At 36.1% G+C, this 20,154-nt stretch overlaps 1 protein-coding gene and 1 long non-coding RNA gene across 3 annotated transcripts; both read left to right on the forward strand.

Annotated features, from left to right (window-relative positions):
- The first annotated feature begins 189 nt into the window (after positions 1 to 189).
- On the forward strand, positions 190 to 11,738 carry lg20h10orf88 (linkage group 20 C10orf88 homolog). Of its 2 annotated transcripts, XM_048171136.1 has the most exons (7): positions 191 to 490; positions 574 to 669; positions 3,586 to 3,783; positions 6,380 to 6,452; positions 6,546 to 6,746; positions 9,323 to 9,630; positions 10,949 to 11,738. In XM_048171136.1, coding segments are annotated over exons 2-7 (957 nt in total). In that variant the 5' UTR covers positions 191 to 490; positions 574 to 667; the 3' UTR covers positions 11,124 to 11,738. The 2 variants fall into 2 exon arrangements, with proteins under 2 accessions (XP_048027091.1, XP_048027093.1); XM_048171134.1 differs by having other exon boundaries at positions 190 to 669.
- A 2,032-nt stretch (positions 11,739 to 13,770) lies between these two features.
- LOC125255740 lies at positions 13,771 to 19,858 on the forward strand. Its single transcript, XR_007181990.1, has 5 exons — positions 13,771 to 13,884; positions 13,973 to 14,663; positions 14,762 to 14,871; positions 16,777 to 16,903; positions 19,094 to 19,858. It is a non-coding gene; the product is annotated as an uncharacterized LOC125255740 (long non-coding RNA).
- The last annotated feature ends 296 nt before the right edge of the window (positions 19,859 to 20,154 follow it).

The raw sequence follows: 20,154 nt of genomic DNA on the forward strand, positions 1-20,154 counted from the left end.
TAAGGGTCATGTAACTGTTGTTCTACGTCTATGAGAGCTTCAGAGGCATTAAGACTTCATAGTATTTTATTGTTACCTAAAGCTACTTAAGGACTATACCTTTTTATCTCAAAAATGTAAAATGACAGAATTCCGTAGATAGTTAGTATTTTACTCAGGCGTATGATTGGATGTCTCTGTGGGTCCTGGAGCAGTAGCCGTCGCTGTTTGCTTAGCATGTGAAGTTGTTGATGTGAATGGACGTTGTTAGATTGAGCGCTGTTTGTTTAAATACTGTTTTATTGCTTTTATTAAACGGATAACTGTTCGAGTAGTGCAGGCATGGAGTGTTATGTTTTGAACTTTACTTGCTAATATGTATTTTAACCCCTCACAAACCAGTCTATGGAGCGACATAACTGAAATATGCAGATTTTAGAGTACAGTATATAATGGTAATGATCCCGACTGTGTGGGAACAAGCGGTTTAATCCAGCGCACATTTCGGCTGGTGTGTGGATGCTTTTTTGGCTGGAAATAAAGATATTTTATGAGGATGTATTCGAGTAAAGATAGTGTGATCTCTGCACGCAGCTCATGGCTGTGCTCCTCACAGAAGCAGCTGTGTGATATTCTCATCACAACCCAGGAGAACAGCCCAAACGATGACTGCAGCTTTGACCATGACATGTGAGTCCGTTTCTTTAGCTGCTGGTGGCTAGTAGAATGTACCTCTCAAAGTAATAATAATAATAATTATAAAATGATTAAAACTACAATTTTCTTCTGTTTTAGTTTTAACTGTAAACCTCTGTTGTGCAGCATTTATTTGCCATAAAATAAATGGTTTAATTTTAAATGATAAAAATTAACATTTCTGACATTTAATTTCATAACATTTCTGATTAAAATTGAACGATTAAAAGATTAAATACACTGTTAATGTTTTTTGCCTTCATTTGATTTCCACATTTTTATGTTAAATTTGTATTAAATCATAAATACAGAAAAATTAAAGCACACAACATAACAAAATAAAACATTTCATAGGACACTATAACTGTAAAAGATGATAATAAAGTAATAAATTAGAAAGTTTGACTTTATTATTATTAACATTTTTTAAACTATTATTAAAATGGTATTCAGAAAAATTAAAATGGAAAACAGAATTGAGAAAAATAAAATGGTCTTCGAGCAAAAATTAAAATGTGTTTCGTACGACACTGATGCAAAACTTGAGGCTAGGAGATTCAGGCAGTCCAGCAGTGATTATGTCAGTGATCAAATTTGAATAAGGAATAACAAATTTATTCAATTAAAAAATATAGAGACAAACAAATTAAGTAATTAAAAGTTTATAATAAAATCTAGAGTATTGTATCTAATAGATGAAGATCAGAATATAGAGAAAGAAGGAACAAAATTAAGATATTTGCAGAATGAAATGAGAGGTAGAAGAGAAGTAGAAGTAGAAGAGATGCGAGAAGCAAAAAGAGCTATACCATTTATACCATAAGCATAGGTAAACTTACATCCCACTCAAACTTATGTTGTGGTCTAATAAGAAAAGGTCAAACAGATGTATCCATAGTCGTAGTTGGTGTAACGGTTGGGTCAGAGTGACTGGTCACATGTCAAAGACAGATGAAAATAGATACAAAAGGTGTTGTTTTGACACCCTTAAGAGAATATTGCAGATCTTGCATTATCTCATGTCTGAAGAAATGGAAACAGACATATTTTCATACAAAGGTACATCAAGTTCAAATGAACAACTAATTCTGAAAACATTGTCACTTCTGCAGTACTTGGCATGGCGTCCAATATCTAACCACGAACACTTGAAGAACAACTGAATATAGCAAGCATACTCTTAAAGGTGCCCTAGAATGCTTTTTACAAGATGTAATATAAGTCTAAGGTGTCCCCTGAATGTGTCTGTGAAGTTTCAACTTAAAATACCCCATAGATTTTTTTAAATTCATTTTTTTAACTGCCTATTTTGGGGCTTAATTATAAATAGGGCTGGGCGATACATCGCATGCGATTGTCACGCGCATTTCGTCAGTAAAGCCGGTTCCCTGATTACCGCTAAATCGCCATCACCTGCTTTCAAATGGAGCGGCATTTAATAGACAGGAGCCGTAGATCACTGATAAGCCACGCAATATCGCGTTCAATATCGACGGCGATACATATCGATATTGAAAGCATTCGATACATCGCCCAGCCCTAGCCCAGCCCTAATTATAAATGCGCCGATTCAGCGTGCGTCCCCTTTAAATGCTCGCGCTTCCCGCCCCCAAGCTCGCGACTCTATAATACATTGCATAAACAAAGTTCACACAGCTAATATAACCCTCAAAATGGATCTTTACAAAGTGTTTGTCATGCAGCGTGTCTAATTACGTAAGTATAGTATTTATTTGGATGTTTACATTTGATTCTGAATGAGTTTGAGGCTATGCTCCGGTGGCTTACAGGGCTAAAGCTAACATTACACACTGTTGGAGAGATTTATAAAGAATGAAGTTGTGTTTATGAATTATACAGACTGCAAGAGTTTAATAATGAAAATAACGTCATGGCTCTGGCTCCGTGAATACAGTAAGAAACGATGGTAACTTTAACCACATTTAACAGTATATTAGCAACGTGCTAACGAAACATTTAGAAAGACAGTTTACAAATATCACTAAAAATATCATAATATCATGGATCATGTCAGTTATTATTGCTCCATCTGCCATTTTTCGCTGGTGTCCTTGCTTGCTTACCTGCATAAAGTCTGTTATTTGGCTCTGTGCTGCTCCAGATATTAATACTGCCTTGTCTAATTACTTGAACATGAGCTGGTATATGCAAAAGTTGGGGGCGTACATATTAATGATCCCGACTGTTGCGTCACAGTCAGTGTTATGTTGAGATTCGCCTGTTCTTCAGAGGTCTTTTGCAAAAATCAAATTTACATAAGAAGGAGGAAACAATGGAGTTTGAGACTCACTGTATGTCCTTCCCATGTACAGAACTCTAATTATTAAACTATGCCGAGGTAAATTCAATTTTCGGTTCTAGGGCACCTTTAAAGATACAAGAAGAATAACCATAAAGGAGTGCATGAATATATGAAATCGAATGTAATATTGATAAATTAAAAGCCATAAATGATTAACATGAAATATGAATATGAATATTGACCATTTTGGATGCACTATGCACTAAAATTTATTTTTGTTAAACTTGTATTGTTAAATTGTATGTTTCATGAATTAATTAGACATTTTTTTGTTACTAACATTTAATTTAACCATTAAATCGAAGTCCAGAAATATTAAAATAGAATCCAAAAAAATGTAAAAGAAAAATATGAATTTGGACTAAAATTAACTAAATGGTTGTACTTTCAAATCTCACAAGAGTGTCATTAATGTTAAATATTAATAAAAATGTTAATTATTAAAAAAGATATTGAGTTATTAAATTTCACAATAAAATAATCTCCATTAACCTGCAACTTATCATGTGTTCTTGTCATATTAATCTAAAAAACCTAAAGTATCAGGTGACTTGTTATTAATATATGTGCACATACATTTTTCCCAGGTGTGAAGCTGTCAGTCTGGAGAGAGCTGAGGAGGACTCGCCATGTGTCGTCACACTTCTGTGTTCACCCAGCTCTTCAGCAGTGATCAGCAGTCTTCAGGTTGTCAGTGAAGCCCGCACTATTGAAGTGTACTCACTGTCTGGAGAATACTGTGGCACCTGCCGTGGAGAGGAAGTTCAAAGATCACACAATGATGGGTATTTTTTTATTTATTTATTTTTTATATATACTCACTTCAAGGGTGGTACTACAGCAGGGGTGTCCAATCCTGCTCCTGGAGGACCGCCATCCTGCAGAGTTCAGCAACAACCCCAATTTAAACACACCTGAATGAGCTGAATTAAGGTCTACTAGGCATACCAGAAAATTCCTGGCAGGTGTGTTGAGGCAAGTTGAAGCTAGAACTTTGCAGGACAGTGGCCCTCCAGGACTGAGTTTGGACACCCCTGTACTATGGGGAAAAAATATTTTGGTTGAATTTACACTATGTATAAGTTACACATTGTATAATGTACCTTTTGGCCCTCTAGCGGTTAAAAAACAAAACTGCATGCATTTTGCGGAAAAATGATGATGATGATAATAAATTAATACATTAGAAAGTTTGACTTTTTTGTTATTAAACATTTGGACTAAACTGTTATAATGGAATTCAGAAAAATTAAACTGGAAAACATTTCGTAGGGTTCTAAAAGGGTTCGTAGGGTTTTTGTTCAACTTTTATTGTTAAATTGTATGTTTCATTATTTCAATTAATTAGACATTCTTTTTTGTTACTAACATTTAATTTAACCATTAAAGGCAGGGTAGGTAAGAAATTTTGTTCCAAATTTGTTTAAACTTTCTATATATATACATGCATAATTAAAATGTAAGAACTCTGATAAAAAGAGTATAAAAATCGAGTGACTCTACACCGTTTAATCTGTATTAAACACAGCTCATTATTTCCATCCGGGACGAAACATAGGATTGGCTTAGGCGGCTGTCACTCTCTCGCAACCATGGCAACCACCCTTTTGCCACACATGACCTGCCCACTTGCGCGCGCACGTTTGATTTGGGGAATTCAAGAGGCATGGATCCTAGGAATACCAAAACAATGGCAGAGAAACAGCAAGCAAAATTCACAGTACCGGTCTATGCAGTTAGTGAAGGCAAACCAGGCAAAAAAGGAAGACAGTAACAGTACAAGAAAAGGCAATGAACAAAAAGTCTTTGGATAAACAAAGAAATAGTTAATATCGGGGAACTGCAATATGTAAGAATTTTGGAGTAAAATATCCAAAAACCACTAGGCCAGTGTTATATATTTTGTTCACTTGATAACTAAATACATGTACTTAAAATATCCCAAATGTTTCCAACTATTTTTAAATCGTGAGAAAATTGCATTTTTAGCCAAGGCTCCGGGACATGTGAGGAGTCGCCTGTCAACTGTGTCATACCTGCGTTACCCTCGGTTTCTGGTTTTATTTTGTAGAAACCATGGAAACACCAAAGACGCTTTAATATTTACATGTTTTAAAGGGGTGATGAACTGAGAAATCAAATTTTCCTTAAGCTTTTAACATATAAAAGGTCATCATACTTGATGTAAGTACTCCAGTAAGTTTTAGAGCTGAAAACTTCCTTGTTAGTCCAATAAAAGCTTTTATTGACACCAGACCCAGCAAACAACAGGTTTTTCAAAGTGGGGATCAATGATGTCAAAGGGCAGCAAGCCCGAAGGCGATTCATCTGCGATATGAACGCGATATTGCGTGGCTTGTCAGTGAACTACGGCTCTTTCTATTAAATGCCGCTCCATTTGAAAGCAGGTGATGGCGATTTAGCGGTAATCAGGGAACCGGCTTTACTGACGAAATGCGCGTGACAATCGCATGTGATATATCGGTCAGCCCTATTATTTTTAGTAACAGTAATACAGCATTTTCTCCATCATAGAGTATGTTTAAAAATTAATTGCATGCCATTTATCTACACAAGCCATCCAGTATTTAATAGGATATTCTAATATCGATCTAGCTTACTTCAGTGTGCAACAAGTGTCTCACAGCAGCCACTGAGCGAACGCACAGAGTAACGTTATAACATAATTTTCAACACTCTCAAATATATCTAATATGATAAACAGAGCTGTGTTACCTCATACTCATGACTGGAAAAGCGGAAGCAGCGCTTGCGACTAATAAAAGTTCCGCTGCTCGTGAGGCGTGTGTTGCGCAGTCGCTCCAGTGGCCTCGTTCAGCTCCCACAACACTCGGTCCTGCTCTGCTTCATACTACAGTAACACTAATAATCGCATCCATGAACATGATTTCTTCCCGAGTCCTATCCCAATTGTTTTCCACCGGCCGTGAGGTGAAGACCACATGTCCCAAGATTCTGTGCTCAAATTTGGCGTCATCAAGCTACACCTTTGTTTTGAATAGGCCTCTAGTGGACAGAAAATCTTACATATTGCATCTTTAACATTAGTTAACTACATTAGTTAACATGAACTAATAATGAACTGCACTTCTACAGCCTTTATTAATCTTTGTTAATGTTAATTTCGACATTTACTAATACATTATTAAAATCTTGTTAACATTAGTTAATGCACTGTGAACTAACATGAATGAACAACTGTTTTTGCATTAAATAATGTTAAAGAAGATTAGTAAATACAGTAACAAATGTATTGCTCATGATTAGTTCATGTTAGTTAATACATTAACTTACTGTTTAACTAATGAACCTAGCCTAATATTTTTAAAGACTATTGTTGATTGTTCTGTTTTCTGTCAGTTCTGAAGATAAGAGGCATTTCTATAGGAATCATCTGGTGCTGGAAAGCCCTGCTGCATCCTGTGAGGTGAAGGTAAGGAAAGCTGGAAATAAACTCCACGCTCTCTTCACAAACACTCAAACTGATGTCTGTTGGCTCAGCATCATGTGTGGTGTCTCCGTACAGCTGCTTTCTCTCGGTGGCCGCTCCTCTGTGGCTATCACCCATGTGGGTGTGGGACTGGAGACGCTCAAGGACAAACAAGGTGGCCCGAGTGCAGACCCAGGCATCGACCTTCAGCGTGTGCAGACTATGATGAAGGAGATGGGCACCACCCTTTCACCAGGAGCACAGAACCTCATGGAGCTGGTGCAGTGCCAGCAAAAGGTCTGGATCCAGCTTCTTATTACAGCATATTCACTTTTTAACATGGTTGATATATTACATACTTGATATATTGCATAGTATGCACACATTTTCCATTGTGGAATGAATCTCACTTCATTTAGGGCTTTTATTAATAAAAAGAAATTAGAGATGCACCGATTGATCGGCCAGGGGTCGGAATCGGCCGATTTTCCTCATGATCGGCCTGGATCGGTGATCTGCCGATCAGTCTCACTTCTTACCGATTCCGAGCCGATCTTTTTTGTTACCAGCGGCACAGGCAATAACGTCAAATGCGCGTTCCCGCTCTCTTCTCTGTTACGTGAAATGACACACACCCGCGCGGGCGCCTCCTCTCTCTCTCTCTCGCCTCATTCGCTCCGGTTAAATAATGCTTACTGCACATAATTTTAGTCATTCCCGCAGGTTTCGCGGTCACACCGAAAGCGCACGCTCCACTGATCTATATTAGTGAAGTGAACAAGCCACGCTCAGTCTCAAACAGACTCACAAGTACCAAAATAAGCGCCTTCCTGCGCTCAAACTGTCAAATACATACACAAGTATGTCAAAACCAGCGGCACAGGCAATCTTGGCGAGTATACAGATGAACACTGTCAGTTTTGAATCGTTAAATAGCTAAGAAAGTGAACCCATTTCGTGTGTAACATTATTGGGTCTGTTGAACACCGTTCATAAACTCTTAAAGGGACAGCAGACCAATATTCCTGCTGTTGTCTGTCATGTTAATCAAAGAACAAAAGACAAAGAAAATCAGTTTCAGCTCTTGACTGAATATGTTTTATAACTTTAATGGTAAGAATTGATCTGTATTAATATTTACAATAAAGACTACAGAAATTAAGGTAACCAATGTAAAATAATACTGAATGTGTCATTTTACATTTGATTACTTTATTTTCTGTAGTATTTCTTACCTGAATAGAAACCCAGTTAACCCAAAAAACTTTCATAGCTCTCTTTTAATCTATTGCATTTATTTGAGCTGTTTATATTTTATTACTGACTTTTACTTGTTTTTTTGTTTATGAAAATAAAACTTTGCATTGAAGAAAAGTAGATTTTTGTTTGTATATGTTGTCAATTATAGTTCTTAGAAAGAAAATCGGAATTGGCAAAAATCGGTATTGGACGATCTCACTAACAAAAAATCGGAAATCGGAATCGGCCAAGAAAATTGCAATCGGTGCATCTCTAAAAGAAATATAATATAATATAGATAGATAATAAATAGAGCTGGGCGGTATGACGGTATATATCGTTACCACAGTTTAAAGTGTCTATCGTTCGAGATTTTACTATTTTGTTTATTTCGCGGCATGTAAATATGTCCGCTTAGCACAGTACTACTAAAAGTTATATACATATAAGAGTGATAAAGAAACATGCATGAATCAGAAAATAAAGAATGGGATGTTCTTGATGTCAAGAGATTTGCAATAAGCTATGAAAAAGAACTCGATGCACTCTTAGCATTTGTCAGCCTCATAGAAATGCACTAACAATCACCCATAACAACTTGGCAAACACATATCAGCAGAACCCAAACATTGTGGTGAGGTTTACATGGGTAAGTCCTGTTCCCACTGCCATTTTTATGTAGTATATTCTGCTGTTCAGCAAATTTTGGCCCTTTGGCATGAAACATTTCTTGTAGGCGTTTCTTGTAACAGTCTGTCAGTGTCTGACATCATTTTGTAGATATTTTTTGCCCACTCCTATTGGAGGGCTGTATGTGGTTATGATCTGTGCTTTATTTTGTTTACTTCCAGTAATTATATATATATATATGATCAGCATTGTTGCCTCAGCCCCAGACAATGTCTTCATCATGCTTTACCACCATATATTACTGTGAAATATTACAATTTAAAAGAACTGTTTTCTATTTAAATATATTGTAAAATATAATTTATTCCTCTGATATCACAGCTGAATTTTCAGCATCATTAATCCAGTTCTCACTGTCACATGATCCTTCAGAAATCAATGTAATATTCTGCTCAACAGTCTTTGCTTTTCTTTAGTAAATAGTTCAAAATAACTATTTATTTGAAATAGAAATCTTTTGTAACATTGTAAATGTATTTAGCGTCACTTTTGATCAATTGAATGCGTCTTATTTACTGATACCTAGTGTATGAAAGTTTCCACAAAAAATGCTAAAATATATTAAATAGAAAACATTTATTTTAAATTGTAATATTTCACAATATTACTATTTTTATATTTTATCTATTTGTATTTTCATCAAATAAATGCAGCCTTTGTGAGCATAAGATATAAAGTAAGCATTGTTTTTAATTTGATAAGTAAAATTTATTACTGTATATTTCAAATATGTTCTGTCATATACTCTTTTGTATATTTGGTATTTTTAGTTTTGCATTTTATCAGCATTATATATGTTTTGTCACCTCCCTTTTTTAAAACAATTCTCAAAAGGAGTTTTTTGGAGAATAGTTTCTTTGAAAGAAGAAATTGAAGAAGAAAAACTAGCCAGTACACAGCTTCATCACAACTGAACAATCACTCTTTGTGTGTGTCGTGTCCAGAATAAATCCGACATGCTGAATGGATTCATTCCTCTGCTCATGGGAGGTGGAGCTTTGGGCTGTCTGTCAAGAGGAGGTGTGGCTTCCAATGCCTCAGGGGCGGAGTCAGGCCCAAATCCATCGTCTGGCCTCGAGCAGCTTCTGTCTACCAGCAACCAGATGCCCGGTGCCATGTCTGCCCTGTTGAGCTCTGAAACTGGCACGATCAACCCAGACCTGCTTCCAATGCTGCAGAGCGTATGCGGTCAGGTCACACAGCTCCGTCTGGAGGAAGCCACATCTCCAGAGAGAAAGAAGAATGGAGAACGGTAAGTGTGAGTCATGTGTGGTTTTCAATAAACAGAGGTTCAATTACCACAGTTGTTGAAGCCACTCAAATGTTTGGTTGCGGGAACCAGCTCATCGTGGTAACAGTACTAATATGAATAATAGCAGCGATAAACACATGAGGTTTTATTACTTTTCAGCCTGTTTAGGATAAAGCAGTAGTTGACTCCAAAATGTAAATATGTCCCTGAAGACTTTTTTGGAAACTGTATTAGATTATTTCTAACACAAAAGAAGTTGTTTTACAGAATCCAGAGTGCTCTATTTTAAGAGCTTTGGTGGAAAGGAACATTATCAGTGAACAATGGGTCTCATTCACTATCCAATGCATGCACAAATGTGTGTGTGAAATCTGCGTACAAACGTTTTCATGAACAAATCATGGTTCATTAATAACTTTTGTTCTAAAATTTATTCTGAATGAAAAAAAAAATAGGACCAACTAGCCCCTATTTGGGTGTGAGCAAAAACACGCTGTTTTTGTTTGTCCCTTTAAATGCAAATGAGCTGGCCACTTTTCAGAAGAGGGTGGGGCTTTAACAGCTCATGATTCGGTTGCTCAACAACAAAGCTGGAGAATCTTATGCAGCCAAAATGACGATTGTCAGTAACAGTGTTCAGCCTTACATTGCTCATACCGGAGTCTGACACTGATGGAGAGACTCAGGAAGAAGTCACAACTTTTAGAATGCAACTGGATGTTTCTGAATGGTTAGTGGATAAATTTATGTAGTTGCTGTGGAGTTGATTCAACTCATCGACTAGCATGTGCTGTCATGTTAATCTTTTGTGCAAATCCAGCATTGAATTGACCCTCGGTTGTGAAAAAGTCCGGCGTAAAATGACAGCATGGCAACAACACTCTACTACAACAACAACTCTTCCTCTCTAAAGCAGCCCAACATGGACTCACCCCATTTGTTTTGTGTTCCTGAGGGCATGGTTTATGTCAGTTTTGGGGTTCATGATGTTACCAACCTGGGAAGAAGGTCATTGTAGTCCCTACCAGCCGTTTGTTGTAGTCCTTAAAAAAGTGATTTCTGTAGAAGAAAATATCTCCCTTTGCATTGAATTATGAGCGTCATAACTTTGCAGATGTTGTTTATGCTCATGCAGCAACATTACACACTAACTTAAGTTAAAAAAAGTGAAATCATAATCAAGGACCCCTTTAAATATATAAATATAAGCATGGTTTGGGTGTGTTTTATGCAAATTACTAACCTGGACACTCAAGACAATTCATTCTGATGTATTTAATTAGATTGTCCACTCATTCTTTGTTTTTTTGTATTACAGGGAGGGTCATATGTGCTGTGTAGGGTTTGAGAAGATTCTGGAGACGGTTGTAGAGAAGAGAATGGATGAGATGGAGAGAAGATTAAAGGAACATCTGGACCTGCGTCTGGACGCTCTTCAGCAGAGACTGGAGATCACGCTTCAGCAGGCGCTCTCTCATAAACAACACCAGTAAACAACACAAGACTAACCTGAACACTTTTAGCAAGATCTTCGCCCGGAGCTTTTTGCTTCACTGACATCCATAATATTCTATAAAGAGATATTTAAGCAGAATTCATCTCCACTGTCCCTTTATAACATAAATGGTTTTAACATTTTGTTTTGCCTGCAGTCTGTACTGCTTTTCATGGAAATGTTTTACAGTTTAAACAGCAGTCGGTGGTCTTCAAGAGTCCATCCCAAGAGACTGTTTGTGCAGTAATTAACAAACAGTATCAGGTGATCTTCACAAATCACAACTTACTTGATGAACTGTTCTTAACACTGTTGATACTATGTATAAATTATTTTATCCAAAAAATTCTATTCATGCTGCTACAAGAACTATTTTTTTCTGTTATTCTTTTGTACTATTGCACTAGAAGCTGCATATTTTCACAGTGTGGTACAAATGTTAACAACAGCTTATTTAGAGGTTGTACAAACAACGGTTGCACTGACGGTGTCAAATATTGAGTATTGTCCACTGTAAATTGCCTTTGTGTAAATGATGTTAATATGTTAATACTGTTCATACTGGAGAACTAAGGACAAAAAAAAAAAGCATTAAAATGCCGTTTATACTAAAGAATAATGTTGCATGTTTGCTATGTGTCCAATGAACTCTTGTTTGTCATGTTTTTTCTTATCTAATAATACTTACCATATTACTTGAAAGTTCTGGGTTCATTTTGACATAACCATGTGTTACATACTATTGATGACATTTACAGCAAAGCACACAACTAGCCTTAATAAACTTAACCAAATAAACGTTGAAATACAATGTCCTGAAAGTGTACCCTCAACACTTTTTACAGGACAACAGTGTCACTTTTTAACCTTGTCTGTGTGGAGATACTGTGAGCCAATTTGTTTACAATGACTTAAGTAGTTACTAGAGAGTTACCATGTTTTTCACTTTAGAATACTGATCCAAATAATTAGTAATTCCTTCTGAAGGATTTGGTAATACTTCAGTCATTACTGGTGGGTTTCCATGACCTTTAGAATTAATTATACATTATGCATCATTCATATTAATTATGAACCTGTATATAGTAGTTCTCTGGTAGGTATGAAAAAACAGTAGTTACTGATTAGCTAATAGTGAACTACTACCTTCAACTGAGCACTATTACTTACTAATTCATTAATCAGAGTGTATTGTTAGTTAACAGTTACTAGAGTGTTAATAATGCATTATTCATTTGTTCCTGAATATTTATTCATTAATGAAGGATTAGTATTCTAAAGTGTTACCAACTTCTGCTTAAAAACCTACAGCAAAAAGATACTAAAACAATATTACAAAATGAATTGACTATTATTAATAATAAAGGTTAATAAAAATAATAATAAAAGTTACTTTTTCTAGTTAGCTGTTTTGAATTCCAGCTCCTTGTGTCTCAGTTGCTTGGATACAGCGTTCTAAAGTATTATGAGGTAATTTGAAAATATACAATATAGCCGTGGTGTGTCATCTAGAAAGCTTGAGCTACTGTTCTAGAAACCAACAGCACAGCGAGTCTCCCTCGTGCTCGGAATATCCTTTTGTTTTTTTTGTTTTTACTATTCTAAATCCTTTATTGCATTACATTTTTCCACAGGTCTGACAGAGTGAAGATTTACACCGAATCTTCTCTCCGATTTTACCTTTGGTGAGAAAACAAACGTCTGGTTTCACCAATTTCTATCTGGATTAATAATGGCCTTTTGAAGCGATGCGTTTGTGTTTCCTATTCAACTTACGGAAAAAGTGTAACGGACGTGACGCCAGTTCACACTTTCCTCGTAACGTGTATTTTGAAAGCTGTCTGGCGGAAGCGTGATATTTGACATCATAACTTGTTTAAATATGGATATTTTTTACACAAACGCATTGCTTCGCTTCCGAAGGCCTTTTTTAACCCTCCGGAGCTGCGAGGAGCACATATTTATGATGGATGGATGAGGAGGGAAGCTTTTTCTTCAGCCCATACTCGTGAACCCTATTCACTGCCATTATAAAGCTCGGATGCATCAGGATATTTATTAATATTATGTTCATCAGGAACAAGAAAGTCATCTAGACCTAGGATGGCTTGAGGGTGAGTAAAGTTTGGGCTAATTTTCACTTGAAAGCTTGAACTAATCCTTTAATAGTCTTGATTTGTTTGGCTGCATCCCAGGTGGAGAAAGTGAACATGACCATGTTCTTTTGTGTTTACTGGAGTTTGCTCTGTATATACAAAAATTACTTGATCTAACGTTTCAGCTAGCATAGAGAATCTTTTAATAGGAATAAGATCTAAATTGGTTATTTTATTGTGCAGATCAGAAAAAAAACAAAAAAAACAATCCGGCAGCACATAAAGGAGCATCTGGAGCTGTTTTTGATGAGAATGGGATCCAAACAAATAACCCCTAATATGTTGGCCAGTATACAAGAAGAATGTGACAAATGGAAAAAGAAGGAAAGCATCCACAAATATTGAGGACAGACAGACACAATGAGGAGGACACAGTAGTGCAGAGGATTCAGATGGAAACCTTGAATTATTTTAACCTCTGAACTTACAGACAAATCAAACTTCATTACAAAACATGCACAGGAATGTAATTTTCCAGGTTAGATCAGAAAATTTTATTTTTATCATATTTTTAAAGGAACGTCTTGAGATGTTTCTGATGGATATTGGGCTGATGGACTTCATTTGTTCTTATCAACAAATCCTACTATAAGATATTCATAGGTAGATATTTTCCCTCAATATTCTTGAAACTCACTTGGGAGTTTCTCACTGGGAACCAAACAAATAACACCTATTTTCTTTCCGTTAGACAAGAAGAGTGTGGAAAATGGGAAAAAGATAAGTATCCAAAAAATGAAGGTAAGTCACAAAATTTTGAGGACAGACAGCAACAGTGAAGATGATTCAAATGGAAACCATAAATAATTTTAACCTTCATCCAAAGGTGAGAGCATAAATAACATGCAGACAAAAAATATACACATGCAGGAATGTAATTTCCCAGGTCAGATCAGAAAATGTTATAAAAACATATTTTAAAGGAGCATCTTGAGATGTTTCTGATGGATATTAGGCTGATGGACTTCATATCCATTTGATGTTCCTATCAACAAATCATACTATAAGATATTCATAGGTAGATATTTTACCTTTTTTAACAAGCACTTTGAACCAAACAAATAACACCTCTTTCCGGTAGATAAGAAGATTGTGGAAAATGGGAAAAAGATAAGTATCAAAAAAAAAAAAAAAGCAAGTCAAAAAATATTGAGGACAGCAACAGTGAAGACACAGGGAGTGCAGATGATTCAAATGGAAACCATACATTATTTTAACCATCCAAATGTGAGAGCATAAATAATATACACATGCACACATGATGTAATTTCCCATGGCAGATCATAAAATGCTTCCTTAAAGGAGCATCTAGGGTTTTTTAATAGAAACTGATGGACTTCAGAGTTGCTTCTGTATCAACAAATCCTAGATGGCATTCAGAGGTAGGCCTATATATTTTCCCTCAAAGCTTTGGATGCCAACTTTCAAGCAGAGGGACTCACTTTTAAACATCTAATAATTTCTTAACATAAATCTATAGAAAATGGAAACGTGGTGAGTGGAAAAGTTATAAACATGGACAGACAGCAGTGAGGACACTGAGAGTGCAGATGATTGGAATGGAGAATCATTTTAAACTCTGATCCAAAGGTGAGAGAAGAAATAATATACAGACAAATAACATACAGATCAGTCTCCAGTACAGAACACATGGTCATGTACACTGTAAAAAATGACCGTGATTTTAACAGTAAAAGACTGTAAAAATGCTGCGGTGAAAAACTATTAATTGGTTTACAGAAAGTTTCCGTACTATATACGGTGAATAACTGTGATAAATCTAATGGTACATTTAATGTAATTTTATGGTAAAATACCATTAAATTCACAGTTTTTGGAAGTGAAAAATAACAATTCATTGTAAATATTACAGTGAAAAACCATAAATTAACATTCCCACAATTCCCTGATTGACACTTCACATTTGATATATTTTCGTTGAAATAACTCTGTTTCTTCTTAGTTTTTCTCATTTTTTTCTAATCAGTTATGTACATTAGGGTTTTATGTTACATCTAATGTTGTTAAATTAATGTTTATTGCATTTTTTAAATTTCATGCATGTTACCATGATGGTGTTTAGTGTGTGCGTGAATGACACTGTGTGCGCCTTCTATACGTTAGTGTTGCCCTTCTCAGCTTGTGGGAAATCTGCTTGTGATGAACTTTGATTCATCATGTGACTCTCATTACCACTGTGTTTGGTGACTATCAGTGTATTATAAAGGTACAAAACCGATATTAGTACTTCATTAGGTTGGTAAATTAACATTATATCAGTTAATGAAATACCTTATTTTACCGTAAATTTAACAGATTTTTTTTAACGTTGCTACTGTATTTTTTACGGTAAAGTTCTGGCAACCACAGCTGCCGTTTTTTTACCGTAAATTTTACTGGGATTTTTTTTACAGTGTATTACTGTTAAATTAACAACAAATTACTGTATATATTATTATAACTTTTTTTTACTGCAAATATCCGTAAAAAGCTATGGAAAGTTGCATTTTTTACATAAAATTACTGTATAATTGACAAATATATTTGTTTTTTTCTACCATGATTTTGGTAAAAAAAAATTCGTTGTCTACTGTAAAATTTAGGGTTACAAAACCAGTATACCGTATTGTCTTTTACACATTCCACATATTCCTGGCAACCACAGCTGCCGGTATTTTACCGTAAATTTGACAGTTTTTTTTTAACAGTGTAGTCTAACATCAGAACTTCTCACATCTTTCAACATCTGAGATGCAATAGCAGCTAATAGTACCCAATTATGGATATTGACAAAATCAATCACTAAGGAAAGAAATAGACATGAAATATTGAGTTTGTACTGAAATGATTTTATTATGTAAAAAGAAAGACACTGAATGCATTGTTCATTTGCCTAAAATGAATCCCATCTTGACATGACAATAGACCCTTTTTACAGACTGCGATGATGCATTTTAACGGTCATTAATATCGTAAATCCTTTTTATATTTTAATTTTTTTTTTTTTAAATGTAGGTACATTTATAACACTATACTTAGTATTATATTACCTTTGCATGGGTCTATTACATCTTATTAGGGTGCTTTGGTAAAACGTAATATTAGAGTTTGTATATATTAAAGTGCACCTAGTATGTTTTTTCGATTATTACCTTTCATATACCCTGACAGCAACATAGTGTCGGCCCAGATCCGGCCCACATCAGGTCTGCATGTAATCTACATGTACCAGATGTGGGCCGGATCTGGGCCAAACTATGTTGCTGTCCGGGTAGTGTGTAAATTTGTGAAGTGCATGACAAAATAAAGTTATTGTCTTCTAAAAGAAGGAATCAATCAATTAATCAACTGCCAAATTGAGATGTCAGCAATTCCCGTCTCACTTCAATAACATATCTGTGTAGGTTTGTAACAATTTTGCATAATGCCAGTCTATGGTCTTTATTGGATGCCTGTGAACAATGTCTATATAATACTATGTCCTGCCCTCAACAGCTGAAGAAGCAACATGTTGTAGAAACATGTCTTGTTGTCGACATGTCGAGAAGATGCTGTTTTCTGCGCTGTGAATCCACTTTGCATGCATTTCCAAAGGAGGAGGATTTGCGCTGGAATTTATATGGTAAAACCGACCCCATTGTTACTGTTCGTATCGCCGTGTATGCATGTGCAGAGGAAGTCTCCAGAGCTGAAATTTAGATATGGTAAATGGGGGTTTAGTTTCTGACATGTGCTGTAAGCGGAAGACCAATCACAACAGACTGGGCCGTCTAACCAATCAGAGCAGATAAAGTTTAGATTGAGCACATCGGTATGCCGATAACTCACAAAATTATTGAAATAACCTGTTGTCCAGGTTTACATTGCAAACCAGTAACCCGACAATGCAGGTAAACTGCGTTTACATGACTTTATTAATAAATCTGATTATTTCCCGGTAGTGACATGAAAGGTGAATAATTTGCGTATCTGACTCGAGAGTATTTCATTTGTTATGTCGGTTGTGATATTAAAGGGATAGTTCACCCAAAAATGAACATTCTGTCATTAATTACTCACCCTCATGTCGTTCTACACCCGTAAGATCTTTGTTCATCTTCGGAACACAAATTAAGATATTTTTGATGAAATCTGAGAGGTATATGTCCATAGACAGCACTATAATCAACACTTTCAAGGTCCAGAAAGGTACTAAAGACATTGTTAGAATAGTCGACGTGACTGCAGTGGTTCAATCCTAATTTTATAAAGTGACGAAGAATACTTTTTGTGTGCAAAAACAGAACAAAAATAATGACTTTACTTTATTCAACAATATCTTCTATTCTGTGTCATTCTCATACATTGTTTATGTCCAGCACTTCCCAGGTTCTATGTCAGAACGCCGACTCATTATTGGCCGGCTTCTGCGTCAGCATCACACACATGCATCGTGCGGTTCACGTGTGCAGCTTTGGCCAATATGAGCCAGCATTCGGACGTAAACACAGAAGCCTGTGTTTACTGCGACAACTGCGTAAAGATAATGACAAGGGAAGAGAAGAGAATTTTGAATAAAGTCATTATTTTTGTTTTGTTTTTGTGCACAAAAAGTATTCTTATGCCGCTTAAAAGTATTCAATTAAGGTTGACACACCGCAGTCGCTTCGATTGTTTTAACAATGTCTTTAGTACCTTTCTGGACCTTGAAGGTGTTGATTATATTGCTGTCTATGGACAAGTCATATTCCTCTCGGATTTCATCAAAAATATCTTAATTTTGTGCTCTGAAACAAAGATCTTGCGGGTTTGAAAAAACATGAGGGTAAGTAATTAATGACAGAATTTTCATTTTTGGGTGAACTAACCATTTAAATAAAACATTAAGAACCGAAGAAGATATTGCACCATGTCAGCGGGAAACTGATATATTATCCTCTCATGCAGTTACAGATGCAGCTTTCTGACTGTACCACTTCTGCTTCTGCTGCACGAGATGAGAACACATTTTTATAATTCTTTGGGTCAAGAAAGAGTCTGAGTTTGCAATATATTTCCTCCCCCCTCTGTCTGGATGCTCTTAAATCCGCATTAAGGACGAGTTCCTGTCACATATCACACATGCGCACTTCAATAAGCCGACAGAAAGCAGGTTTGCGTTTACAGTATATGCTGAGCGAATGGTGTAAGGGGGAAAAATCTAGCTGTGTCAGTCGGTTTATGCTTAAGCTGTTTATGACCTTACTCCGATAAAGGAAAACGGGTAAATGCGTTTACATGACCAAGTGCATTGTCGGCCTATTAAACATAATCGGGTTAAGAATATGCATGTAAATGCACTCACTGAATCCTTTATCGAGCCGTTTCAGACACTGTGAGAAAAGAGATGATGTGCAATGTATATTATGAGAAAATTGAAGTGTTTTTTTTGTTTTGTTTTTACATTGGATGCATGTAAACCTATTGCAGGAGTCCTCTAAAACAAAATTAGAAACTTTTAAAATAACATAATAGGGGCACTTTAACATTTATTACTGCATTAAGAGCAAACTGTGAGTGCATAATGTTAGGGCATAGTATTATTGCAGCATTCGTTAAACCCAAAGTTTGTCCCACCATTAAAAGGAAGATTTTTAACACATTACAGCTCAAATAAAAGATTATGGTGCGGAGCAATTAAAATTAGCCCTTTGACAAAAATCTAAATTTCACATTTCTGCTTTAAAACCATTCTGTTGTCCCCTAGACTTCCATTGGATGAATGTGTTACTATAAACATATTTTTTGCATACTGAGCGACGAATGAAACTTTTTTCTTTTCTTTTTTTTGTAGCAATTGGCAGCAAGTCACACAAACTTTTGAACCCAGAACTTTCCTTGAATGGAAATCCTATAATCCCCAAAACTCCTATGCAAGTTCTTCTTGCGTCTCTCATTCACCTAGTCTTTTCTCAGTACATAAGCTTTTAGTTGTCTCAGAGCCTGCATTGCAGAAAACCACGTCTACCTTTCTCCACAACACTCATGCATCCTATGAGCATGAAGTTGAGCTATTCTTGGCAGTCGTCCATCAACCGTGAAGGAGAGTTGTGGTGCTTAGGAACAGCAAAGAAAACACAGCTGAAAGAACAAACTCTACACTAAAGGAAACTCCACATGAATCAATGAAAAAAATAACTAAAAGAACTCTAAATTAGCAGTTTTGACCCCTTGGAGTAACTTTCCACTGTTATTATGTTGGCAGTTTGACCCTTGCCTTGTCATGTGAGACTATATCCCGATTGACATGGGTGTCTCCTGTCTACACCACAGTGATGTTCAATGGGCAGATTTGTTCAAACAGTGAGCTGTTGTTTTCTAATGGCTGAGCGGGACGTCCACTTCAAAAGGGGTTTTGTAACCACAGAGAAATGGGTCAGCTGTGGAGGTGGTACCGCTGACGAACAGCGGCTGTTTTTGTGCTAACACCCACGCCAGTATCCCCGAGGACCAGAGTCAAACTGGCCCAACTGAATCAACAAAGTCGTGTTGCTGCCACACTTCATGCAGGTGCTCATGGATTGAACTCAAGTAAAGAGCCTTAAAGTTGACATAAAATGAAAATGAACCCTATTAATTTTCTCTGCATGTCATAAATCTACATCTATGCATCTATCTAAGCCTTACCATTCAAACCTGAAAGGGTCATGAAACCCCAAAACACATTTTTTGAGATGTGAACAGATATGTATAGGCTGCGTATCACTGAAAATACTTAAAGCACTCATAATTTAATCAAGAAGTGGAAATTAGTTTTTTTTTGTTTGCATTTTTCTGCACTGTAAACCCGAATAAGTTGGGCTAACTCGAAAACATTGAGGTAATCGGTTACATCAAATTTTTTTGCGTTATGTT

Source organism: Megalobrama amblycephala, linkage group LG20, assembly GCF_018812025.1.
Source record: "Megalobrama amblycephala isolate DHTTF-2021 linkage group LG20, ASM1881202v1, whole genome shotgun sequence".
NCBI classification, from domain to species: Eukaryota; Metazoa; Chordata; class Actinopteri; order Cypriniformes; family Xenocyprididae; genus Megalobrama; species Megalobrama amblycephala.